At 43.9% G+C, this 25,032-nt stretch overlaps 6 protein-coding genes and 1 long non-coding RNA gene across 14 annotated transcripts; 1 reads left to right on the top strand and 6 right to left on the bottom strand.

Annotated features, from left to right (window-relative positions):
• Positions 1-216: 216 nt before the first annotated feature.
• LOC129597504 (uncharacterized) lies at positions 217-2,847 on the top strand. Its single transcript, XM_055495081.1, has 4 exons — positions 217-492; positions 778-843; positions 901-2,113; positions 2,269-2,847. Exons 3-4 carry the CDS (start codon positions 1,163-1,165, stop codon positions 2,836-2,838), a joined length of 1,521 nt encoding a protein of 506 aa, XP_055351056.1. The 5' UTR covers positions 217-492; positions 778-843; positions 901-1,162; the 3' UTR covers positions 2,839-2,847.
• A 494-nt stretch (positions 2,848-3,341) lies between these two features.
• On the bottom strand, positions 3,342-5,019 carry LOC129597514 (uncharacterized). The gene is made up of 3 exons (XR_008691588.1): positions 4,623-5,019; positions 3,969-4,008; positions 3,342-3,864 (listed from the first exon to the last, which is right to left on the bottom strand). It is a non-coding gene; the product is annotated as an uncharacterized LOC129597514 (long non-coding RNA).
• A 2,106-nt stretch (positions 5,020-7,125) lies between these two features.
• On the bottom strand, positions 7,126-9,818 carry LOC129597506 (uncharacterized). Its single transcript, XM_055495083.1, has 4 exons — positions 9,792-9,818; positions 9,573-9,608; positions 9,391-9,462; positions 7,126-9,025 (listed from the first exon to the last, which is right to left on the bottom strand). Exon 4 carries the CDS (start codon positions 8,922-8,924, stop codon positions 7,230-7,232), a length of 1,695 nt encoding a protein of 564 aa, XP_055351058.1. The 5' UTR covers positions 8,925-9,025; positions 9,391-9,462; positions 9,573-9,608; positions 9,792-9,818; the 3' UTR covers positions 7,126-7,229.
• Positions 9,819-10,388: 570 nt separating this feature from the next.
• LOC129597507 (uncharacterized) lies at positions 10,389-12,297 on the bottom strand. Its single transcript, XM_055495084.1, has 2 exons — positions 11,196-12,297; positions 10,389-11,129 (listed from the first exon to the last, which is right to left on the bottom strand). Exon 1 carries the CDS (start codon positions 12,282-12,284, stop codon positions 11,211-11,213), a length of 1,074 nt encoding a protein of 357 aa, XP_055351059.1. The 5' UTR covers positions 12,285-12,297; the 3' UTR covers positions 10,389-11,129; positions 11,196-11,210.
• A 2,307-nt stretch (positions 12,298-14,604) lies between these two features.
• LOC129597549 (uncharacterized) lies at positions 14,605-15,811 on the bottom strand. Its single transcript, XM_055495155.1, has 5 exons — positions 15,758-15,811; positions 15,433-15,643; positions 15,119-15,175; positions 14,974-15,027; positions 14,605-14,910 (listed from the first exon to the last, which is right to left on the bottom strand). The coding sequence occupies exons 1-5, from the start codon at positions 15,809-15,811 to the stop codon at positions 14,747-14,749; spliced, it is 540 nt and encodes a 179-aa protein (XP_055351130.1). The 3' UTR covers positions 14,605-14,746.
• Positions 15,812-16,845: 1,034 nt separating this feature from the next.
• On the bottom strand, positions 16,846-19,963 carry LOC129597508 (uncharacterized). Of its 7 annotated transcripts, none has more exons than XR_008691580.1 (5): positions 19,740-19,963; positions 19,396-19,463; positions 18,983-19,177; positions 17,621-17,672; positions 16,846-17,245 (listed from the first exon to the last, which is right to left on the bottom strand). XR_008691580.1 is itself a non-coding variant. In XM_055495087.1 (5 exons), exons 2-5 carry the CDS (start codon positions 19,445-19,447, stop codon positions 17,041-17,043), a joined length of 486 nt encoding a protein of 161 aa, XP_055351062.1. In that variant the 5' UTR covers positions 19,448-19,463; positions 19,740-19,963; the 3' UTR covers positions 16,846-17,040. The 7 variants fall into 7 exon arrangements, 3 of the variants coding, with proteins under 3 accessions (XP_055351062.1, XP_055351061.1, XP_055351060.1); XR_008691581.1 differs by having other exon boundaries at positions 18,983-19,163; positions 19,414-19,463; XM_055495087.1 differs by having other exon boundaries at positions 19,414-19,463.
• A 622-nt stretch (positions 19,964-20,585) lies between these two features.
• On the bottom strand, positions 20,586-23,153 carry LOC129597503 (uncharacterized). Of its 2 annotated transcripts, none has more exons than XM_055495080.1 (4): positions 22,884-23,153; positions 22,637-22,708; positions 21,337-22,565; positions 20,586-21,169 (listed from the first exon to the last, which is right to left on the bottom strand). In XM_055495080.1, exons 1-4 carry the CDS (start codon positions 23,014-23,016, stop codon positions 20,588-20,590), a joined length of 2,016 nt encoding a protein of 671 aa, XP_055351055.1. In that variant the 5' UTR covers positions 23,017-23,153; the 3' UTR covers positions 20,586-20,587. The 2 variants fall into 2 exon arrangements, 1 of the variants encoding a protein (XP_055351055.1); XR_008691577.1 differs by having other exon boundaries at positions 21,029-21,169; positions 21,256-22,565.
• Between the last annotated feature and the right edge of the window lie 1,879 nt (positions 23,154-25,032).

Genomic DNA, 25,032 nt, shown 5'->3' with positions numbered 1-25,032 from the left:
ATCCGCACAAAGGCTGATTTCAGTATAGTTAAAAAGGTCGGGAGGTACTGAGCGAACGAATTTCTAATGTGTTTGGCCAGTTTGGGTATTTCCACTTTTAATGCGTTTAAATTTGATGCATGTGTATTATTTTAAATTAATTGACTTACAGTATTGGTAGCGCTTTGTTGTTAAGGAACATCTGTATGAGCAGCCACGATAGATTACAGGTACCGTACTGCGTAGGATATCGTGATATAATATTTTGCTAGAGCAGTATTCGTTTGTACTAAACTCTAATGATGCGTCAATAAAATACAATTTTTGCTGCAGTTTCTGCAGCTTGTAGTATCTAAAATCTTTTTACACAGAAAATGGTTTGCTATCGCCTGTGGAGATTTTTATCCGATGTACGGGTATTACAGATCGTTTTAATGGTTTTGCTTCTGATTATTGCCAGCCTGGTCTATGTCATGCTATTTCGAGAAACGGTTGAACGCAGCACCCCTCATGGTGAGTACTGAGTTGTTCGAGGTAGTCCGGAATTTCATCGCACTAAGTGCAAAATGGACAAATGCGTTTCAACCTGTGTCTAACAACAAAAGGTCACGCGGGAACGTACTCTTGTTTTCTTCGTTTGTTGACAAAACAGCATAAATTTGTAATTAATCACAGCATTATTTAGTAGGGTTATCAATGAGAGCAAATTATATTATCTCTACAATAACTTAACATTTAACGACAGCAGCAATGGTTAAAAATAAGGCATTTTTTGTAGATAGCTGTTTTATTTTGCAGACAGCGTTTTCGGTGCAGTACGATCGCCCAATGGAACTGCCAGGGAAGCCCAGCAAAGAGCAGCAGGTAATCGTGCCATATTAACCATTACGGAGCGCATTTTCTTACGTTCTGCTAACTTAGACGACGGACAGACGAATCCTGAACCCGCCCCACCGACCGCTCTCACATGGAGCAAATACGAGATCTCGCGGACCGCCAGATACTCTATTCCTTACTTAAATTACCGGATCCTGATCTATGAGAAAGAACAAACCGCCACAGCCAACAGCACTCCGGAAGCGGGCGTCTATTACTACGCCCCCTACTTTTGATTAATGCCAGCAGCACAAATCTCTCCTTCAACCATTTTGAGCAGCGCTTCACTGTGGAGTTCTCCGCGATCATGTACAACCAAAAGTTCCTTGATCACATTAAGCAGGAAATGACGAAGCTTACGGAGAACCCTGTGATGAAACTGCGCATCATGCCCATCGAGAGCATCCGTTTATCCATCGAGAATCCCGAGTGGGATGCTGACTATGAAGTGGAGAACTCATGGCGTCCGTACTCCAACCAAGCGGATACCGTGATTTTTCGTGTGTATTGCGCGACTGGATGGAAATGTCAGCGGCTAAAAGGCGGCCTAGTTAACGGGACAGTGAATTTATTAAGCGACGCGGAAGTGTACTACACGTTGGAGTCGCAGCGCTCATCGGCCCGCCGCATTACGCTGACCGCGGAGCACGTGCAAACCGGGAAGCTTTTCACAGAACTGCAGCAGAAATTCCAGGGAACCGATGTGTATTTAAGTGGCGAGGACGCCAAGCAGCTGCAGCAGGAGATCGCCAGTAATGTGATGGCTGCGGAAATTGCCGATGCGGAGTTCATCGGCGGCGATCAGTCGCCGACACTCATGCACTTTATCGGCGAAGCGCTCAAACTCCAGGAGACCACGTCGGCGTCGTTCACGCCCAAGATGTGGGAATCGGTATACTGGAAGGAAGAAAATGCCCGTCCGGATAAAATCACTCGCGAATACCAGGACTCATTCGACAAGCAGGACCAGGAGACCCAGCACCGCATCATGGATTACTTTAAGAAACAGGAGAGCGAGAAGAAATGCGGAAACGCCAATTTTGGTATCGAGGGGGCCGGTGGCGTGGAAGTGTCGGCCTGCACGAATAAAGGCAGTTCCAACTCGCAGCGCGATGAGATGGAGAATTATCTGCGCAACATCAACGAAGGCAGAAAGGTCACCGAGATGAAAGGTACCCGGTTTATCCCGAAGGAGTTGGCGCTCAAGCGGACCAACTTGGCAGCGTTGAAGCAGACGACGAATTTTGGATCTTTATCGGTATGTAAACGTCATCTTGCTTTTTCATTCATTTGTTTGACCTTTGTCGGCAAACCTCGGTACCTGCGATTACTTTGCCTAAAAGTTAGTGCGTTTGCTTTTCTGAATCTTGAAGGAATTTTGTAACAAACAAAGTTTGCTTGCGTATCTTTTAGATCAGGATCTCCAAGATCATCGGCGTTATGAAGACACGATTCAATTACGCAGGCAGTTTAACGGAAACCGCTGACGCAAATAACCCATCAGACGGGAGCTTAACCATTCACAAGAAACAGCCATCGGATATCCGGGAAGCCTTTCATGTGCGGGCAACGCACACTGTGGTGACCTTTACCAAACCCCAAGCCAGTGGCATCTGCCGAGACGTCTTCAGATGTGAACTGGCGACACTGGCCCACATGCGCGACGCTTGGTCGCACGGAGCCGACTGGTGTGTGGTTGGCCATGTCGCAGAGGAGCAGACTCTAGCGTACCCCGCGAATACCTGTATGGGCGGCCGCGCCGATGCTACGTACAGAGCGGATGTGTGCTATAAGGATACCGCTGAAATTCTTTCGTACGTCGGTGTTGAAACTGGGCAGTGGTATAATGAAGCCCAATCGGGCTTAAACTGTTACGGAATAAGGCCGTTGGGCCGCGAGATAAAGTATTACGATGGGCATGAACTGCTGGTGTTGCCGTTTAACAAAACTAGTTTCGGGCAATATCAGGATACAATAAAGTAGGCCAAAACATATGAAACGTTAAAGGGATAAGGAGATTTAAAAAAACCCCGGTCCTGGACCAAGGTGATCTCTTCCCTGCAAATGGAAGAATAAGCCTTTTTTTTAATTGGACTTGCTTGTGAAAGCGGTCTAGTCCAGATTGGCCAAAAATTTGCTGTTATTCCATGAAAAGTACTGTACGTTAGCAAAACAGCAGAGATTACCCATATGGTTAGTTTTCGGCTTCACCTCGTTTAGGTGCCTCAAGTAAAATCAGTTTGGTTTGGCCATTTCATCTGGCGCTGGAGTCTGGACAGCGCGTGGGTTTTTTTCGAGTAAAAACCAGGAAGTTTAAACTAACTTACAATCGTTAGCTAGTTTGTTTTAGGACTGCTGATGGCACGCAATCTCTATCTCACTCTACTGGTCAGCCGCTTCTTCCCCCTTTCCTTGATAGCGGTATGGTTTGCACACAAAACGATAGACACTGATCACTTTATAAATCTTTGCTCTTTGAACAGGGAAGCTGTTTAGCTTTTTCTAGCAGTTCGTTTGGCAGTCTCTTGTATGTAGAAAAGCAGCCGCTCGTCAACCTCCGCGTACTAGCTTCGCTCAACTGCTAGGCAACCGGCAATTACACCAGGAAAAATAAACGTTGGGTTGATGCAAGCGGTCAACCGGCTTTATGCCTTGACTACACTTGCTAATTTTAGAACATTCACCAAAACTAATTACCAATAATAATAATAATTACCTACATTAACCGAAAGTACACGTGGCAGATTTGCAATTCTCTGCGCAAGATTTCGGGTAATTCTACACCGGTATCATAATCCCGGTGTCTCAGACGCTTTGCTAAAAAAGCTGTAACAGTTAAAACTGGCAAAAATGGATAGATTGCGTTATTAGCGGACCGTGCTACAAGTAGTTCCGCGAGCGTTCGATTGTTGCATAAATCAGTGTTGCACAAGCATGTAACATGTCGAACACCGCCACCTTCATCTATCGTGCACCCGGGGCTTAGGCTTGTCCTGTTGACTTCCCGCTCTGAAACAGAAAACTTTATTGATTAGAAATGCGTGTGTCAGATGCAGCAGAGCATTGGACGTACGCGAGTAGGGTTACAGTATTTATACTTCCTGAGTACTTACAAACCATCATCGCCAAGACAGTTCTTTCCCACAAACCTTTCTGCAGTGAAACATGCTGATCATGATTTTGTTAAAACTGGTGCTAAAAACACACACATTCTACTGTATATTAGTCTTTCTGTAGAATACAGCCTCACATAACGATCATTGCCAATCGGAGTATTTCGGAGGAAGTTCGAGAGAAGCCACATAAATTTCTTTGTTAGCGACTTAGAGATACAGCGGGGAAATGCGATATCGTTTAATAGCCGCACAGAGGAAACGGAAAGGTAAAATGAGTTATTAAAATTTAACTGTTAACGTCGGAGCTGTTAATCGCGTACAAGCAACCGGATTACTTTTCCCGTTCGCCTACTTAAGTCCAAAAATTTTTGAAAATAACTTTAGAGCAATTAAAACTGCGCCCAAAACCAGCTCAGAAATGCGCGCCATAGTGGCGGCTCTTAACCAACGAGCGGTTGTCGCTCTGTATAAATAAAATTTTGGGACTTCTCCTGTAAGCGTATTACTACATAATATTGTGATGGTGACGTTTTGTTGGTAATTGTGTTATCTCTTCTTCTTCGGTTTCTTATTTTTTCGCAAGATCAAATCATCGTATAATTTTTGAAAAGTGCAAGTCTCTCTAATATTTTAAAACGACGAAGTACCTACTTGTGCCGCCATCGGGATCGTAAGACACTTCAGCACAATAATTTGTGCGAGTGCAGTTTGTTTTGACATAATCATTTAGGCTCCGAAATTCGTTTAAATAAGGGCACAGTAGATTCCTTCGATCCGGGGCATAAGTTTTACATTCATAGTCTAGAATGATAGCAAATACTTTGGAAGTTCAGAATTAGAGCTGTCGTTGCGAGTATGTAATCCGATCATTTAGCAATGTGGTGTTTAAAAAAATAAAGTAAGTTTAAAACTGCACTATCTAATGTCGGAATTCATACAAGAAATCTGCAACAAACGTTCATTGTTGTCAGTCGCATGTTGTTAATTTCTGTGGTGCAGACGGTGCAGACGACTTATCGCTGTGGTACTTATCTTGTTAATTCCACAAAAATCCAGCTTGTCTGCTGAATGTGCGCTCGGGAGATTCATTTGCCGCAATATTTGCAGCCAGTGTTGCTATGGTGGAATTGCTGTTTATTAAATTTTAATTTAACTGTGAAAAAATCGATCCTATTACTGCGCGCAATCATGCTTCGTTCACAGTAAGTAGTCAATCTTTCACTTCTTGTAGTAATACTGTCTTAAATAACGAGCTTTTACCATACACTTTGTATTTTAAAAAAGTGACTGTTTCGAGGTATAAGTTGTAGTATTTCAGCAAAAATTCTAGGCCAAAATGAAGGATGTCTAGACTCAAGAGGGGCTGGTAAACGCCCATATTGAGTTACTTGGCTTTTTTCGCTACATGTACAGATGTATTCACGACTCATGAAGTGCAAGTCGATCTTGTATTTCACGATTTTTCTGACAATGGTTTGCGCAGGTAGAGCAGCGCGCTATGTAACATATTTCATGGAGAAGTATCCGCAACGTAATTTGAGCGATGATTAAGTGCAGACTCGCTTTTTACGGGCTGAGTAGTGGGCACCATGTACTTATGCGTTTCCCTCAAAGAAATGCCCTACTGCTTACCTAAATCAAGCTGTAAACCAAGATATGTAGGTCTGGATTTCCCTCCAATCTCGTAAAATATATCCTGTTAACATTTAACGTTTACCTAAAGTAGTGTGTTCGTTTAGGAACAGCGATCAAAATTAATGCTACCAATGCCAGTATGCCAGTGGGAGCGTTCCCGATAATGAATTTTGGCTAGAGATGAAAACGAATTGCTTAAACAATAAAACTATGGACTGTGATCAGAGTATAACCAGCTGTCAATACGTGACAATGTTTTATCCAGAGCGCGGGAAAGGTTCGTGGAGTTCTGATTATCCTGAAGGCTAAAGGTTGAATATCCACGAAGAAAAATTCAAAAAACGTATGTTTTTGTCCTGAAATCTGTCTGCAAACAAGCTTTGACTGGGTTTGCTGGAAAAGGTCTTGTTAGAGACTTAAAGCTGAAAAAACGACGTGGCTTTGATTTGATTTTAATTTATTTTCGAGTAGCTTTCATGCGGAGATGAAATCTGATCATTTCGTACTTTTTATATTTAGAAAAGGGGTTTCGATTGGACGGACAGTGGTGTGGGTCGAAGGATTCCGACAGGGAGGCAATGAAGTGTGAAGCAGGTGTGAGGTTTAATGAGGGTGCCACTGGTACACAATGCCGCTGTAACACTGATCTGTGCAATGCCTTCCCAAAAACTGGAACTGGTTCAACCTTTCCATCTAATCCAACTCATCTAACTGTCTCGGATCAGCCAGCAGGTATATAAGAGCCCTAGTGACACGCTATAAATCGAGCGGCGACCTTTTCGTTTTGTGCACTGACAGGACTTGGTCTGGTGACTCTGGTCCCGGTCGATTCACTTTTAAAACCTCCTTTAATCGGCTTCATCTATGTACAGTCAGTCGGTTTCAGTCCTAACGGGAACGAACTTCTACAGCTATTTCGTTATCCTGCTGATAAGCGTTTTGGACAAATCAATAAATTTTTTTTTGTTTTTCAGCAAATACTATTCTAAAACCTGTTCCGCATGTGTCGTTGTGTCCTGGACACTGCACAGTGCGGTTGGCTGTACTATGGCTGCTTAGTTTTGGGTGGCTTATCAACCCATAGCAAAATTCTTGCTGAAGCGAATGCGCAAACCATTGAAAAGTGCCGTTGAGGAAAACGGTCCAAAGGAAGTGGGAATGGGTTCGTCGCGTGCTACATCTCTGTGTAGCTGACTCTATCACGAACGTGCCAGTTATTTAGTAATCTGTGTATTTTATTTCGTTCTGTTTGCTTTATCAGTGGAATTATCATTGAATTTTGTTTGTGTTTCACTTTGTAAAGGTTGTAAGTCGCACTGTCGCAGTAACTGTTGTCGGCTGATGTTGTTGCACCGAAGCTTGAACTGGTACTTATAGCGCACTACTGCCGGATTGCGCCTATAGCTTATGTAAGCCAGAGTACCTATCCCTGTCAACTCTACAGCTCGGACATCAGTTCAGGACACATGTTAGGATTCGAAATTCACTCTCTCGTATAGAGTGTGATATTTGCCCAAGCTCCGAATGGCATTTCCATATTTTATTATTTATCACAGTTTGCTTTGGCTTCGATCAACAAAGGCTAATTACTACACTGTACATGGAGTCACAAATAAAACGTTTCTAATCATAAAATTGGCTATAATGTGTCTTATTGAACGGCATTACTGTTAGTGCATCGCTTTTATATTTTAGTTTTTCTCCCCGCGCCGGCCGTAAGCCCCAGCAGTTGGCCCCAAAGCGCATCGCGTCCACACTGACCGATCCTTGTGTTCCCACGGTCTTGTAGAGGAATGTCTTTCTGTATTGCGCCATCTCATCACAGACGACCGTCCGCAAGAGGTAAACAGTCGCGTTATTTCGTATAGTCTTGTAGTAATTATGGCAGACAGTCCCCGGATACGCCGCTACATTTGTCGTACTCGTATGCCCGGTGAAGCACCATTCTCCGCCGGCAGCGTACGCGTCATGCATCTGCTCGACACTAGCAAGTACAGCGTTCAGGGTTTTACACACACTGGCGGCCTCCGTCTTGTTATAACGGGTGAAATCGTTCTGAGCTTTCACCAGGAAAACTTCCTTGCCGGCTGGTTTTGTCGTAAAGATGTTGCTGACTTCACCCGGCTCGATATCCACCAGCTTGATCGAGTCAGTCAATATGGACGTCGAGACTTTCACCCGTAACTGTGTCGTCGATAGTTGCGTTCCGACTTTGATATTCCCGGTGTTCATGCGTTTGACCTCAATTGGTTTCGGGACGAACTTCTCTCCCTGCCATTCGCTCTTGGTCTTGGCTTCCTTCAGCAGTTTGTTCAGTTTGTCCACTTCTTTTTCACTTAATGCTGACTGGGTGTTTTCGGAATTGGCACCCACGGAACCACTGCCCGACGAATCTTTTCCGCTAAAGGTTGCGCCTACTTTGAAGTTGAATCCCTCGGTGCTGGAGCTGGCAACTTCCTGCTTGAATTTTGACTTCGAAGTGGAGTCCAGTTGGGAGTACAGTTCGTTGGCATCCTGGGTGACCTTATCGGGGCGCGTGTTGTCATCGGACCAGAACACCGAATTCCACGTGGCATTGTCGAAGTTCTTGGTGTTATTGGAGACAAACTGCAGGGCTTTGTTGATCAGCGCCATCAAGGTGGGCGCGTTCTGTTCGGCGATGTAGTCCTCATCTTCGATCTCCACGCCTTGAATGTTGTTGGCGATCTCCGTGGAGAGTTTATTGGCATCGGCCGCAGTCAGGTACACCGGACTCTTCTGCGGAAGCTTCTGATTGATGGCGGCATAGAGCGACGTCTGCTGGACATGCTCGGCTCGTACAGCGATTGATTTTCCCACACTGCTCTGCCCTTCCAGACTGTACTGAACCCGAAGATCCCAAATAAACGCACCCGGTGCTTCGCGGATCCTCTGCGCGGTCTCCGTGCAAGTCTCGTTATTCGGGCAGATTATCCGGAAGATGACGTAGTGCGGTTGCGATGTGTAGGATATCCAGCGGTCCACAAATTGATACTGCTTGGCTAGTCCGCCCGGTTTGACACGGATACTCTCAATCGGGAGAATGCTCAGAACGAAGTTCGTGGTAGGGGCTTGTTCGCGGATCTTCCGACGGATGTGCTCTTCGTACGCCTGATTCCACATCAGAACCCAGAGATGCAGCTCGTATTTCTGGGTGAAGGGGTTGTTGATAACGCCGAGTTTAGGTAGGTCCAAGAAAAGAGCTGGTTGGTAATAGTAGTACACGAAGGTGGAGTCGTTCTTGGTGTTGTTATTCTGCTGGAAAATCAGGATGTTGTGGTGCGAGTAGTTGACCACCATCACGTAGGAATGGACCACTTCGTAGCGACCCCACGTGAGGGCAGATAGAGTGCTTCCGGTCGTGTTGCCCGATGCTGCGACAGCATTTCCAGACGCGCCCGCTGAGGAAAAACCAATTATCACCATTAGGCAAAGCGAATTTTAATAACTGGATAATTAAGGATTATGTATGCTCGAAGTTGTACGTATTAGGAAATCGTTCTCTTTCTTCTGAATTGCCAGGATATTAGTCAGGCTGAGTAGCACTTAACTGACCATCCTGACGCACACTTGAGTCACCAATTATAAACGGTATAAATTAAAGTCTTCGCTCAAAGAAGCGATTTATGGGTAACATACGTTGCGCTGGCTCTCCCAGTTTTTGTGAACACAGAATGCTCCATGGCGCTTTGGCCAATATTGTGGCGGAAAGCGATCCTATAATTTATCCTAAACAGTCAACACACACTTTATATTATGCACGTACCGCGTAAGCTTTGGTTTTGCTGTGGGCTCGGGCACTGGGATTGCGCAGTCCCACGGTGGGATTGGGCCGCATCTACAAAAAAAGGATTACGTTCAATACAGTAAGAGTTCAGAAGAACAACAACATTTACTTTTGACCGCTGACAAAGCTAGTCAGTACCTCCAGATTAGAAAAGGACTAACCTTTTGTGGTAGGTTGACTCCTGAACCCTTTTGTTCCTGCGATTATTACAAGGGGTAAAAGTATTCCATTTAAAGTTAAAGCTATGGCAAGAGCAATGTACACTTTAGGAAATACGACTTTTGGATTTTCTGTGTTACTCATTATTCTTCTGATGTTATTATTTTACTACAGCGTCCCTTCTGATAAGTACAGCTCAAATAGTAAGGAGTAGTACTTACGTAATGGCGCAACAAAATGTTGGTTAAAGCCTTAAAGCGAAATTTTACTTGGTTTAGTACAGGTACGTACGTACACATACTGGTAACATCACAATCTTTTGCTGAGTTGTTGCACTCACCGTGGAAACAGACTTTCGGGATGAGCTTCAGCTAATCGATTTCACATCGCATGCCAGGTTCTCACAAATCGTCTTCTCTCTTTTCAGTTCTTTTCAAGGCTAGAAATCGGAGACACCACATGCAAGTAGCCGTGCATGTTACGGTACCGGGGTAATTCTTACTCATTGGCAGATTTTGATACTTGACAAACACCCCTTGAACCTGAAGCCTCTACGCCTCTGCAAAGTAGATGTTTGAAGGATTTGATTGAGTTACGGTCAATAATCGTACTTGTATTTGCTGTGGAACGATGTTACGCCTTCTTCTGGATCGATCCCCTTCAGTTGCTCTTTAACTCTCGTTTTTGCAATAATATACGAATGCACAAACTGCCCCGGCTATCGGTTTGTTATTTACCTTTGCGTAAGAACTAACATCTCTGTAACTTCTTTGGAAGTCGTATATTCTTTCGGATGCAAAGTTCAAACCTAGCTAAGTCAGATATGCTATTGAAAGATCGAACACTGGTCATTCGTGGTGCGTCTTGATTTCTACGATGAATGTTCACAGACATAACACACCGTCGACCCGGTGATTTTTCGTTACTGAGTATTATGGGGTTTCTATCGCTGTCAAGCGCGGAACTGGCTGTAGTGGGTTGAGTTAAAGTACCACACCTGCAGCATCCTGCCGCCATGCTGTACGTTTACTTTTGAATTGGGTTTCAAACCCCAGCAGTTTACACCAAAGCGCCAGGACTCCTTGTACCCGCCATCTTCGTCTTTCGTATTAGTCTGATAGACGAAAGATTTCTTATGGGCTTCTTCGTCGTTGCACGACGCCGAGCGTTCTTGTAGCGGCAGCAACGTGCTACCGTCGAAGCTCTTAGCGTACGTGTAGCAGACATGCGCCGGATAGGCCACACGGTTATCGTCCGCATGGCCCGCCGAGCACCAGTCGGCTCCTTCCACCCAGGCGCGTTCCACCTGCGCCACGGAGGCCAGCTTCGCGCTGTACTGTCGGCAAATTTCGATGGCTTCTTCACGCGTGAACAAGATAAAGCTTTCTTTGGCGCGCACGTGAAAGACTTCCGGCTGACGGTCCGCGGCCACGAAGATCTGGTCTGCTGTCGCGTTCTCCCGTGTAAATCAATGATCTTTATAATATCGCTTATTTGCGATTTGGCTTTGGAGACGCGAACGATGGTGGTGGTTAATGCTGCGCCAGATCGAATATTTCCTATGATGAAAGCCATACTCTGCCAATGTATTTGAAATGATTGCTTTTATGCGATGCTCGTTTTACCGTTGTTAATACGCTTTAACTCCATCGCCTTCGGGACGAATAATTCTCCTCGACCACGGACTTGCCTTTCGATTCTTCGACCGCCCTCTTCAATTCCTCTTTTTCTTTATTAGTAAGCTCGACCGCTTCCTGCCCGAAATTCGCGCCCGCTTCGACGGTGACCTTTTTGTACGACCCGCTGATGTCAGCTTGCACGCCAAACTTTTGGGTTTTCTCCTGCTCGGTCCGCAATTTGGATCGCGACTGCGCATCCAGCTTCCGCGCGACATCGTTCAGCCGTTTGGTGACCTTATCCGGGCGTGCATTGTCATCGTTCCAAAACACTGAATCCCACATGTGCTCTTCGAAATCTTTGGAACTGCGGGTCGCCAGCCCCAGCGCTTCGTTGATCAAGCCCATCAAGGTGGGTTGGCTGGCATCGCTGACGAAATCCTCGTCTTCCACTTCGGTGGCCTGGACGTTGTTCATAATCTCCCGCTGCAGCGTATTCGCATCGTCCGATGTCAAATAAATCGGGTCTTTATTGGGGAGTTTCTGGTTGATGGCGGCGTACATCGAGCTGTGCTGTACGTGCTCCGCGGTGACGGTCATACGCTTGCCGGTGCTGCCTTGGCTCTCCAGACTGTAGAAGACCCGCAAATCCCCGACAAACTGTTGTGGACTGCTGCGTATTTGCTGCAGCAGTTCCACGCACGATTCGTTGTCCTTGCAAACAATCCGGAACGTCACCACCGACGGCTGACTGGCGAAGGCCATCCACCGTGTCACCAGCTGGATTTGTGGTTTCGGTCGGACCGATTTCACCCGGACCTCTTCCATGGGAATGACGCTCAAAAGGAAATCGTTCTTCCCGGTTTGATCCATAATCTGCTGGCGAATATGGTCTTCGTACGCTTCGTTCCAGAGAACAACTGGCAGCAGGAGTTCGTAACGGTTCGTGAACGGATTCATGGAGACGCGGGTCTTTTCGGTGTTCATCATGAGAGCGGGTTGGTAGTAGTACTTCTCGCGGCCATCGGTGCTGGTGTTGAGCGGGCCCTTGGTTTGCTGGTAGATCAGAACGTTGTGGTGGTAATACGGGACGGTCATGACGTAGGAATGTGTCACTGATATTTCCCCACGAGAGCGCCGAACACGCTTACCTTCCGGAGCTGTAACATTTCCGCTGCACTGCTTAACTGGCTCTGCAAACACAAAACCAGATAACCCAAATGTCCTACCGAAGATGCTATGGTGCTATGAAAAGGATATAAGCCATTCAAAACATTTTTCCATTCGCAACAACAGGCCACGTTTTAAAAGTTCGCGATAACAAGGATATTAAACCAGGAAAATTAGTTTTAAGCACTGTCAACAGGACTTTTCGTTGCAACCGTATCGACATTTTTTTTTATCAGTTTTGCAGCACGCAAACAGCCTTGTATACTGGATTTGATAGCCCAGACGTATTTATGCATACAATCGAATTGTGATCTTTACCTACTGGTTCTTTCAAAGGCTTCGTTTCAAAATAAACCAAAAGAACGACGAAGAGCAAATTTAGCAGCGAAGCAAGAACAAGTACAGCCCAGATACGGCCCTGTCCAGTGTTGGGCTGTCCGTCCAAAGATGGCTTCTTTTGAGCTTCGGCGTCATTCATGCTCGATTAGTACCTCGTAGAAGTAAGTAGTAGCACAAAAATGCAGCTTTCACTTTTGCTTTACATAGCGCAAAAGCTACCCCGACGTCAACTATGTAAGGTTTTGAGCAAAATTTATGTACTGTATTGTAACTGCCCTTCCTGAAAACGTTAACACTCCGTGACAACAGCGTCCTTTTCTATCGCACATGTGGAACGCGCAAAACCAGTGTTTTACAATATGTACTGTACTTAAGAATAATAATAATACTTAATAATAATGTGTACGAGTAATGTGTGATTATAATGTGCATGTGTATTACAATTATTATAATGTGTACGAGTATTACTTCAAATTACAGCATGTGCACAATGCATACTTACTTTAATATGCAATATAATTATACCCTGCTGAATTGAATGCGAGTAAGGATACGTACAATAAATACTATGCATGCATTTATAAAAGCACAATAACAGATTAATTTTGTCATAGTCATCATGATCGCGACGTTTTGCTCTTGCTTTTCTCGTTCTAGTTTCACTAATGCGTCCAGGTGGTTCAGTAGAAGTGCAGAATTTACATGAGACTTTCTGCTTTCGGTACAGCCTCATTGGCCTGATGTGGCTAATGAAAGCTTACCAAAACGGAAACGTGTCATATCAGTACGCAGGAAACACTGATAATGGCAAAATGCAATGGCGCAGCAAGAGATGAACAGAATCTGCCTCCTATCTGTCACGAAAGAACCGCATCATTCTTTCAGCTTCGCACGGTAGCGTGCGACGATCTGGCACAGTGTAACTGTATAATAAGACATTTCTCTTCCGTGCAGCAGATTAACTGGGCGCGTTAAATGGGATTCGGTGCCAACTGTTGGGGCACGCAACCTACCAAAATTCTATTTATAATTTCTTGTACGACAGAGCCGTTTCCTTGTCTTCGAACGAAATACTAAAACGGGTTGTGAAGCTTTTCAGGGTAACACTGCAAGGATTTGGTCAAACATATTGCAGCACTTCGACATCTTAACGAATAATAATTATTAGTTCGCGTTCCTGAATGCTGATATTCACTGCATGAGCAAAATGGACCGGATCGTCAGCGATACGTACGCGGCTTTCCAAGAACACTTTACTATTCACAACGCTCCAACCTTACTTTTCGCAAACAGGATAAATTCTGCGGTACATCTTTTGGACACTTTAAGGGTGGTGCCAAAACCGTCGGATAGTTACCAGTAGGATAACATGTTAATTAATCGGTATATTTTGCATTTAGCGTTATATTGTCATAATCAAACCTTGCACTGGCAGTCGTTACGGTTGACGTTGCATTCAACCGCTAGCAAAGTCCTCCATACCGATACGCAGGAAGTGGATTATTTCTTGACTGTATTCTTACAAAATTAAGAAAATATTTTAGGCCCGCTTCGCAACACGGAGCGGACAGTAAACGGTACAGTCAAGTGTACAGTGAACGGATTTGGTGGCATCAAAACTGATCGGCCTGTTGGACTTTTAACCTCTTTGACCGACGTGTTGCTTAGGAACGCTAAAATGAAAGGACACGGACACCTAACGACAAGGCTCGTCCTGCTCTCATCGGGCTATTACAGTGTACGTCTTGTAAGGACTCCATTTCTTTCTGAGCCGTTAATTTTTGCCGCGAAGACTTTTAAAAAATTATATTATAGAACAGCTTTAATACGCTCTCCTTTCAGTGATAAGTTGTAAGTCAAGGGCGGACCGTGCAGTAGAACTGCTATTGCTAAACACAAGTACAATACGCCAAAAGAGGTTTATTTTTCGTTTTGTCGGTTAATGTTTTGTCGCAATTATAAGTATTGCAGATAAATAAAATGGTGATGTAGAACTTGAAAAAAAGCTAAAATTACAGAAAATTTGAAGGACAGCAGTGTAAAATAGCTGTCTACTTTTTGCGAGCAAGTCTAAGTTTTTTATCGACACGCAATTGCATTCGGTTTAGGCGTTTTCTTTTTCGGTTTTGGCTGAAGTCGGCCTCTTTTTTGGTTGGCTTAAATTTCGACGTCGGTAGTAGTAATAGATCCCAGCTCCACAGCATATACAGGCAAGCTAAGCAGAAAAACAATTGATCACACAAGCACTATAGTGTACATCGGTTTATGTAGAAGTTACCTACTCCACCACCAACGGCAATGGCAACAATAATTCCGGTGCTCAGTCCTTGTTCTGGAAACACCAATTACGAATTAAGAATCAACGTGTTGTGAAGTATGTATAAAGATACAGAATAGTTGAATTGCAGGAATTTAAGACTTACTTTGTTCGTCCACAGATTCTTGACTTGTTGTGGTTGTCGTCGTGGACAATGTCGTTCCTTAAACACAAAACTGAAGTTAACGGAATCTAACAATTGCATGGGCGCTGCTACATTCGCTGCGAATTTTGCAGAAAAACGGCGCTGACGTTTTCAGCTGTGCTTGCTATGTGCAAGAATAGCTAAGTACTGGCTAACTCATCACTTCAGAAAATTAGAGCACTTCAAAATTAAAGTGGTAGTCAAACCGCTGTAACGTATTATAGCAAGGAACAGAACAAATCTTCAGCAAGATCGCAACAGCAAAAAAACATTACCTGTTGTTGCGCTCTTCCTGTAATTCGGAACGAATCCAGGTGGAAAATCCGGAGTTTTTGTCACGTTCTCGTAACAGCACGGACCCGGAGCACAGACCTCACTTTCAATGTACTCCAGCGTCGTATCCACCCATCCGTCTTTGACGGAGAACAGTTGGAATCCGTGGCCTGCCACGGTTGAGGAGGGGTCCGCTATAGGAACTTTGGGGATCTGGCATTGTACAGGATCTGATCACACCGACACAACGTCAAGGAGCCCACTTTGGGGACGCTGCGCTCGTGTTTGACCACGAAAGCGCAATAACTGTCATCGAATCCCGCGTACCGACCACCAACACCCGATCATCTGTAATACCCAAAGGTCATTCCGCTGGCTCATGTAGCAGTAATGGCTGGGTACTGTTGTGTATTCACTTTTATCGCCCCGAATCTGTAAATCACCGTACCCTTCCCCGTGCCAGTTGGTGATGGATATTAACGGCAGTCCGGAGGCAATGGCTTGTTCACGGCCTCCGTGGATTGGCACTGCTAACGCTAATACAGATAATGCGATGCATGGAATTCGGTGGATCACTGGCGGTGTCATCATTTTTAATGCCTTGTTGGAAACTTTTAGCTGTGTGGTCGACGATGGTACTGTTCCAGCGTGATATAAATAGTACAGGGCGTGCTACATTTGCACATCTACGTCTGCTGATAAACCGTCACCGTAAAAAGAATTTTTTCGGACCACGACTTACTCCTCGTAACATTTATTAGGTAAGCCGTAAGCAATTGTGTTCTTTTGGTTTTTGATGACCTTGCCATAAATAAATCCGCTTAGCAACATTGAACCATATTCTAGCTACAGCATTCGAGTTTTCCTATGTCGCGAACTTTTTCAGCTTATGCATTTTCAAGTAGAGAACGCAAGTTATTAGTCACTCTGTGATGGTATCGCGATTGTTAACCGTAAGAATAATCGACCGAAGCGTAGCGAAGGTTCTCTTAATTCAGGTCCAATGCAAAAATGTTTCTGTGTCCCTTACGAAAGGTTGTTACGAAAATCTTGTTAAGTTAAAATTATTGATTATGTTAACTGTTACGAGCGCTACTGGTAGCACGTTAAAACTTAATTAACGCGCAAAAACGAAAAGCTGCTGCGCTCCGGCATACTAGAAAAAATGCACGCCAACGTGCATTTTTCTAGTATGTCAGTCTTAATCGACCGGGGCGTAGCGAAGGTCCTCTCAATTCAAGACCTATGTATATATTAGACCTCTATAGACCTCTATTAGACCTCTATATTCTATATTCTATTTCCCGTTTGCTGTGTCTAAAAGCGATGTTTTTTCACCATTCGATACTCTTGTTTTCGTCCGGCGAATTCAATACCAGTGTGTGAGACGTAGGAATTTCGACACCAGACCACCCTCCGCGACGAGCACGTTATTAATCGAGAGCGCAAACGCGTCCTTTCGACATAAAATTCCTTTCTTTCGACATAAAACAATACCTTCTACACCATTGAAATTTTCTAACGTTGTACGTGATAGCAGATAACTTTGCCGCGGCCTGCCAATAAAAATTCCCAAAAAAACACAAATCTTTTGTACAAATATTCTTAAATTAATTATTAAAGACACTAGGAAAAAGTAAGAGCGAGAAAAGGCAGATATTTATTGCGGATGCGTCTGCGTCCGATTTAATGACCTCCAGTACGGTCTTGTTGTTACAGAGAGGGCTGTTGCAGATACAATAAACATGCTGACATGGACCAGGAGGGTTGCAGTCGTCCTTTCGATAACATCCCAGCGGCTTGTCGTGTAAAAATCTGAAAAACATTACGAAGTCATTGAAAATAAAAGCATGTTAACACAGACGAAATACAGTTTAAGTGCCTGTCGCACGTGAATTAGTCGTTTGTATCACTGAGCTAAAATTTTGGCACTTTTTCCTGTATTATAACGAGCTGCCCGTTTCTCCAGTTTTCACACCATTGTTTATGTGCAAAACCTTTTGGCTGTGCCGTTTTAGATGCAATAAAACGACGAAAGTGTTCGGGAATCGGGAGTACGCAAAACTGCAGTTTTCGTGAATGTGCACGAACGTTGGTAACAATCATGTGGAAACACCGGTCAGTGGCGGTCACTGATATTAACTTTTGCCTATTTATTTGGCTTTCAGTTTTGACTTTGCTGATACATACAGAGGCATATCACTGAAGGTATCGTCCTGGCAGGACCTTAATATCCGCTTCTCTAAAAAAAATTGGATTAGTTCAAAATTTAAATCAGCACCATATCAGTAACGCAAGCCTTGACAATGGACTGAAAGAACCACTGAATGCCTCGTTCAATGAAAGAACATGGGTTCGCTGTCACCTGCCATTTTTCAAGCAAAGGCCTATCGTTTTTGGACATGCTTACGAAAAAAAAGCCAAGTTAGCAAACGTTTAGCAAGTAGGCACGATTTTTAATTTTGCGGTCCAGATAATCAGATATAAAATCAAATGTGTCATATCAAATCAGATTTGCCAGATAAAATCAGATAAAATCAGATTTGTCAGATAAAATGAGATATAAAATCACTTTGTGCACTATTTTTCGCCCTCGTAGCTATTACTTTGTAACGCACCTTATCTGTGCCCGCAACCTAATTTCTGCACTGTTTAGTGCGCTGTGTCAGCATATTGGTGCAGTACCTTATTTTTGTGGATAACATCACAGTTATTTCCTGTTATTTTAAAAATAAAACTTCGTTAAAAAGCAAACAACAGCGTTTTTTTAACTTTAATTTATTTCATGCAAGCCCCCGCATTTAGGCATATACGGGCCAGTTTGGATTGCTATCCGTTAATTTCCTTAAGTTGTTAAGGGATTTGGCCCGGTACATAGCACCGAATTTGTATACATCCACGGCAACTTTCGCTGTCGTGCACTCCCAAACACTTTTTGGCATTGCTTTATGATATTTTGTAGCCAAAGGATTCGTATACATAGGCGAAAAAACCGTTTGTGCGCGCAACATCCGGTTCGGGAGTTATTAGTGAAAATAGAATTCCAAAAGTTTAAACGCGCGGAGGTGTACCAAAAAGTCTCATTATAAACCGATGCTCCTCAAATTTTGCACGAAAATGCACATTACTATGAAGATCGTTTTGGTACCGAACCAGCTTTCTACCATTTTTTTCAAATTTTAAAATGAATTTCAAAAATTTTAAAAATTAATTTAAAATTTGAAAAAAATGGTAGAAAGCTGGTTCAGTACCAAAACGATCTTCATAGTAATGTGCGTTTTCGTGCAAAATTTCAAGAGCATCGGTTCATAATGAAACTTTTGGTACACCTCCGCGCGATTAAACTTTTGGAATTTTATTTCACTTATAACTCCCGAACCGGACGTTGCGCGCAAAAACGGTTTTTTCGCCTATGTATACGAATCCTTTGGCAACAAAATGTCATAAAGTAATGCAAAAACGTGTTTAGGAGTGCACGACAGCGAAAGTTCCCGTGTATGTGCCCGAATTTGGTACTATGTACCGGGTCAAATCCCTTAACACCATACATACGGGACCGTGGCTCGTCAGTAAATCCTGTCACAACTTCGGCGCAGTTACCCGGACAATCCAGAACCCTGATTTCCGAAAGGGTCTTCTCAATCGGCGTATCCGCAGCAGTTGATTTATTTGAACACGGAATGGCCCAACCTGCGTCGCGAGGATTGTGATCGTAATTATTGCACCCATAGCCCTGAAGAGAAGAAACTGAAAAACAATGAAAATTTAATTCAGTTCTACCATACAGATCATTGGCTGAATTGGCAGCAGCCAATGATCTAATCTGAAACTAGAAAGAAAATGTGAAACTCAGTTCCATTATACCATACTGAACATTATTATGCATAAGGAGTTGACTAAACCCACTACGGAATGCACGAAACTAACACAGCAATGTTGTGACCTATCTACATTTGCACTCGTACTTCTGAACTACGGCAAACCTTTTCTGTGATCGGTAAAGCATACAAGTCCCATAGGGAGAACAAAATTCCTAAAGATACAAGATATTATGTCTTCCATATTGCACGAGGAGGTTGGAAGAGAACATTCATTAATCCAATAAAATGTCATACAAATGAATAAATAAGTAAATGACAAAACGTAAGCTCGTTTGTTAGCAAAGCATTGGAAAAGACGATTTTGTTTGACGTGCGATAAGTCCGCGATTACACAGTATCGACAGAATCCTTTTTTTAATAGCAAGTCCTTATACGCATTATTGTGTTAGTATGATGTTATCGTTCGCATTTTCGTAAGTACTACTTACAAGTATCGGTCGCGCTAGCGCGCGACCAGTTGTGTTTGAGATATGGAACAATAAACTAGATTACAAAAATTTAAAGGGTTACAGTATGAAATAGATTTTAAAACTTCAAGGTTTTAATAGATTCAAGCTTTTTTAAATGTAACATGCTTAAAAAAGACAGCTGAACCAGCTACAGAAGCATTTGAAAAAGTAAAAATAAAAGAAATTTACAGCTTTGCGCAGTTAAGCTTGCCAACCAGATAAAAACAATTTTAAAGAATATAACTATTTCTTAAAAACTTTTCGGTCTTTGTAATTTATTTCAGTGACCTTTTAGCTATCGGGGTGTTTAAGTACTTAATTAAATACTGGCAACGTAGGTTAGTAAATGCCCAAGCTACCACCACTATCCCAGAGGTGGCAGCTAGCCACTGGCTTCGACTCAGCGACTTCTTGGAGGCTGGTTGGTTTTGACAAACTGCAGTCTGATTGCGGCGCCCTGGCGCACACACTCAGTAGCGGTAACACACCTTAAATTGTCGAAATTAAGTACAGTAGTAAACTTCAAACACGACAGCACATTTACCTCGTAAATGTTAGTACATTACACTAAATGATGCAGATCGTGGACGTCATTTATAACTACGGTAATTTGTAATGCTAGACACAAGATCTCTCCTCCCCGTGGGCTATGATCTACTGTCCGAATTAAATGCCACAACCCCGGCATTTTAAATGAGGCTTAAATTGCGTGCCCATGGTGAGCCTTGAAACGCCACGTTTCACCGGTTAAATGGTTAACTTTGACTCGCTATAGAGTAAGCCGTACGGCATTGGTTAAACCTTCTAAAAAATCTGGTACTTCGCTTTCATTTAATTGTGTGCTGATATTGTCCTATTCTGTTCTGGTTGAACGGCAGGACTAGTAATTCATAGCCACCGTAAATTCTCGCACCTCCGCTCAGCGGTTTAATACCGAAGCAATTAAACCCGGACAGCTGCATATTATAATCTAGGCCAAATTCGGCGGCGACATAACTATTAATCTGCCCGACATCTTTGTAGCAAATATCCCCGCGATAGCTGCTCGTCGCTGGTCGCAAACAATCGCGTGCGGGATACGCTAAGGTCCTTTCTTCCAGTATGTGGCCCACTTCGCACCAGTCAGCGCCGTCCAGCCATGCATCGCGCATATTCGCTAAACTCGCTAACGTCGAATTGAAAACTGACTGGCAAATACTAGCTGCTTCTTCTTTCCTGTACGTTATGGCGGAGCTGGCGACGCGGACGTGAAATACTTCTCGGATATCGGATAATGGTTTCCGGCCAGCAGATGCTCCTTCTGCGGCGGGTGGCGCTGTCGATATGGTGTTTGCTTGGGAACTATTAGCCACGGTTTCCAGGAAGTTCACGTTGGTCTTCATAACACCGATAATTTTCGAAATTTTGATCTAAATAAAAAAAACAGGAATGATAATAAATGTAATAACATTCACTTTTAAAATAAGATGTGTTATGCACGTAATGTACCCCATACGTTTCGGAAAAGTTTTTCCTATCGCCGCATATGACCGCTTTTGTAAGCGAAATTCGCTTGAATTCTTTTCTAGTTGCTCACCGAAACTGTACCCAAACTGCTGGTCTGTTTCAGCTTGGCAATGTTCGTCCGTTTCAAAGACATTTCTTTCGGCACAAATTTCTCGCCCTGCATTTCCGTCGCTTTCCGTCCTTCATTGATATTTCGCAAATAATTCTCCATCTCGTTCCGCTGAGCCGATGAGCTGCTCGTGTCGGAGCACACCTTCAGGTTTCCGGAAGCCACTTCGCTGACACCACCACCCGTCTTCGCGCACCAGCTCTCCTTCTCCGCTTTCTTAAAGTAATCCATAATCCGGCTCTGCGTTTCGCGGTCCTGCTTGTCAAAAGAGTTTTGGTATTCCCGGGTGATCTTATCCGGACGGGAGTTCTCGTCCTTCCAGTACACCGATTTCCACATTTCCGGAGTGAATTTCGCCGAACTGACTTCCTGCAGACTGAGCGCCTGTTCGATAAACTTGAGTAACGTCGGTGACTGCTCACCGCTCACGTATTCACTATCGGCAATTTCCGCTGCCATGACATTGCTGGCGATTTCTTGCTGCATGCGTTTGGAATCTTCACCGTTCAAATACACTTCGTCGTACCCGGCATAACGCTGCTCAAGCTCCGTAAACATCTTCCCGGTTTGGATGTGCTCGGCCGTCAGTGTCAGACGGCGCGCCGCACTCCGCTGTGATTCTAGCGCGTAGTGGACTTCTATATCGCCGATAAACTCACTGCCTTTTTTCTCGATGCCTTCTTTTAAACGCTGACACTTAAACCCGTTGTTGCAGAAGATGCGAAATTCACTGCTGTCGGATTGGCTGCTGTACGATCGCCAGGTCGTGTCCACTTCGATCTCTGAGTCCCATTCCGGGTTAGAGCTAATCAGGCGCATTTCCTCGATGGGCATCACATGCAGGTTTTGATCCTTAACTTGGACATTCATGATCTGTAAGATCTTCGCCTTGATGTGGTCCGTGTAATCCTTGTTGTACATGATCAGGGAAAAGGTCACAACAAAACGCTGCTCAAACCAATTAAACGAGGTATTCGCGCTGGATGTGTTCAGGATCAGCGCCGGGGAAAAATAATACACGGATGGTTTGGTGGTCCCAACGGCTACTGGGCCTCGTTCGTACACGAGGACGCGGAAGTCCTTGTAAGGAAATGAGAAGGACGCTGTACGGGAGATTTCGTATTTGCTCCATGGTATAGCAGGTGGGGTTTCGACGGGCAGGGTCTCAGATAGTTGGTTTTGACTAACATCTACGAAGCAAGCGTTTCAGTTATCGTAGTTCAATACTCGGAGTCCCAAGAGAGTGGCAGCTTTGACTTACTGTCAGCTCTTTTGGCAGATTGCTGGTTGCCCGTGGTCCGCTGATGGGTCGCCGCGCATTCGCACTCATTTTCTGCAAGGATATACAGTAAATGAAATATCAACCAGGCGGGCGCAGAAATTAGAAAAAATTGATTAGCGAAGATAAGAAAGAATAACGGAGCGACCTTTTACTGAAATTTACAGTCGGGATGTTTGCGTCAATGAAATGCATAAGTAAACCAATGTGTAACAGTTGCTTATCTTACCAGATTCGACATTTCTGCTGAAGAGCATTAAATATGTGAGAATCACGATTACAACAAGTAAAAACACCAACGAAATTACAAATAGGTATCGTCTTGTCAGAAGAGTGATAAAGGCAAGAAATCGTTGTGCCATGTTCACGAGAATTTGCTAAAATTATTACAACTGGGTTCTCTCAGTCATTAAGCTACTGTAAACACGAACCCAGGTCGCTGCCAGTTCAGCGCGCATCTTCCTGGCTTCAACTACAAGATGAGTACGTTTTAGTACGTAACTACGTACATAATAGGTCTGTCAAACAGTTAAGGTGCCTCTGTGTGTAAATAGTGTGTTGCCATGTACGCAACATCTGTGACCTTTTACAGACAGTACTATTTAATACAATCCTTTCACTGCATATACCGATGCCGCAACCAAATGTGCGTATTATTTTATAAAAATTCCTTACTCCGACTGTTCTACCATTACGAAAACTGATACATGTTGCGTTATCCAGAGTGGCCAGCATGCAATCATACGGTGTAAAGACGTGCATTGTCCTATTAGTTGGCCTCTTGGTTGATTACGGCCAAAATGAGATGATCCGGTTTGGTAACCGGCATGTGCGCAGCACGGAAATCTATAGCGATATTGATAATAAATTTCGAACAGTGAAGGAGATTTATATTTCTGAAGATAAGCTCGCCGAGTGGTTTCGGCAGATCTTAGATCAGATAAAGATCGCTAGCGCCAGCCAGCAACCGCGGCTATTTGATCTGTTTATGGCGATTCTTTCTGCGGAAAGAAACATCACAAAGCCGGATAGAGATCCGTCCCTAAATCCACTGTACTGGCCAGACGACAACGACCGACCCTCCGTGAGGATCGTCGATATAGTGAAGATGTTCAAGAAAGCGCCCGACGCCTGCTACCAGTCGGCAATTGTAGCAAGTTTTGCTGGCTCGGATGTCCAGGGAGCTCCGATGCAAATCCAGTCCGAAGGCAACCAAATTCGATTAGGTGTCATCGCATTTCCTCGAAATCAGTATTGCTATCTTCCGGAACAGCTCCGGAGAACAAATGGCCGTGCATACGACGATGGATTCAAATATAGTCTGAAAGATCCTGGGAATGTTCCAACACAAGACATTCAGGCTTACGTGAAACGCTTTACCGCTTTGAATCCAACAAAGTATGCCAAATACGATGCGGATACGAGACAGCTAACGGCAAAAGACGTCTCTTTTAGTCGCATTAATTTGCAGATGATTAGAACAATGGTGATATATGGTACTGTAGCGTAACAGGCCCGACGCAGCCGATAAGTGAGTGAAAACTGCAATGTTTTGCCACCAGCAAAAACAGAAAATATTTTTCTCGTTTTCTGAATCAATAAAATATATTGCAGTTATTGGAACAAATTACAGGACAACGTCGCGTTGCGCAGATCAAGCGATGAGTCGCTAAGGTCGATTAGCGTAATCACTGAGCTTACCTTAGTGCAACCGGCAGACTGTAATGCGCCGCTATGTTCGATAACTCCGATAATTCCGATGTTTTCATCGGAAAAACCGGTATCGGAAAAGTTTTATATGGTATCGTAGCGGATCGGAAAAATTGCTTATCGGGCAGAGCGGCAAAATCTATAGCGTAGCGGAAAATTTTCACGTAAAAATTTTCGTTTTTAAATCGGATTGTCGGATTTATCGTATCGGAGATTTTGAGCAAAAATCGTAGCGGTATCGGAATCGTATCGGAGAGTTTAATTATCGGATCGGTATCGTAACGGAGGCGAAAAATTCATAACGGACCAGCTCTGGTAGGTACTAACTTCTAGTCGTGCATGTTTTCGGCCTCTTGTTATGGACCGCCACGATTTCTGCTTCTGTTCATCCACTTTTGCTGCTATAAAGTGCATTAGATACCATTAAATTTTATTCAGGCAGTAGCTAATTAATTAAAGTGACATCAAGCCTGATAGGCACCATAAAAATATTTCAGATTTAAACGCGGAAGAAGCAACCGAAGTCATTATCGTCACTCCTAGTTTTCGACCGAAATTTTAACACTGGACAGCATCGGCGTTCCATCTAACGGCAGCCAGACTCAAATTTTTGCCATTGATAGATCGAATAAACTGAACCCGAATTTGCTCGTGCAATATTAATCATC

Source organism: Paramacrobiotus metropolitanus, unplaced genomic scaffold, assembly GCF_019649055.1.
Source record: "Paramacrobiotus metropolitanus isolate TYO unplaced genomic scaffold, Prichtersi_v1.0 Parri_scaffold0000106, whole genome shotgun sequence".
Lineage (NCBI taxonomy): Eukaryota > Metazoa > Tardigrada > Eutardigrada > Parachela > Macrobiotidae > Paramacrobiotus > Paramacrobiotus metropolitanus.
The sequence above is the reverse complement of the archived record's forward strand: the minus strand, read 5'-3'. Positions and strand labels throughout refer to the sequence as shown.

Bases quoted from the DNA above. Each gene is read 5' to 3' on its own strand.
- LOC129597507 (XM_055495084.1), bottom strand. From the start codon at position 12,284: ATGACCGTCCCGTATTACCACCACAACGTTCTGATCTACCAGCAAACC.
- LOC129597549 (XM_055495155.1), bottom strand. From the start codon at position 15,811: ATGAGCCAGCGGAATGACCTTTGGGTATTACAGATGATCGGGTGTTGG. The intron at 15,176-15,432 runs GTAATGTTTTTT...TTTGTGTTTAAG, and splicing joins CAGGAAGAGCGCAACAACAG to GAACGACATTGTCCACGACG. The intron at 14,911-14,973 runs GTAACTTCTACA...TTTTCTGCTTAG, and splicing joins TGCCGTTGGTGGTGGAGTAG to CTTGCCTGTATATGCTGTGG.
- LOC129597506 (XM_055495083.1), bottom strand. From the start codon at position 8,924: ATGGTGGTCAACTACTCGCACCACAACATCCTGATTTTCCAGCAGAAT.
- LOC129597503 (XM_055495080.1), bottom strand. From the start codon at position 23,016: ATGGCACAACGATTTCTTGCCTTTATCACTCTTCTGACAAGACGATAC. The intron at 22,709-22,883 runs GTAAGATAAGCA...ATATCCTTGCAG, and splicing joins CAGCAGAAATGTCGAATCTG to AAAATGAGTGCGAATGCGCG. The intron at 22,566-22,636 runs GTAAGTCAAAGC...CTTGCTTCGTAG, and splicing joins ATCTGCCAAAAGAGCTGACA to ATGTTAGTCAAAACCAACTA.
- LOC129597504 (XM_055495081.1), top strand. From the start codon at position 1,163: ATGTACAACCAAAAGTTCCTTGATCACATTAAGCAGGAAATGACGAAG. The intron at 2,114-2,268 runs GTATGTAAACGT...CGTATCTTTTAG, and splicing joins CGAATTTTGGATCTTTATCG to ATCAGGATCTCCAAGATCAT.
- LOC129597508 (XM_055495085.1), bottom strand. From the start codon at position 19,543: ATGACATTTTATTGGATTAATGAATGTTCTCTTCCAACCTCCTCGTGC. The intron at 19,178-19,413 runs GTTTGCCGTAGT...ATTGTTTTTCAG, and splicing joins CTTTACCGATCACAGAAAAG to TTTCTTCTCTTCAGGGCTAT. The intron at 17,673-18,982 runs GTATGTATGGTG...AATTTTTTTTAG, and splicing joins TACTGACGAGCCACGGTCCC to AGAAGCGGATATTAAGGTCC.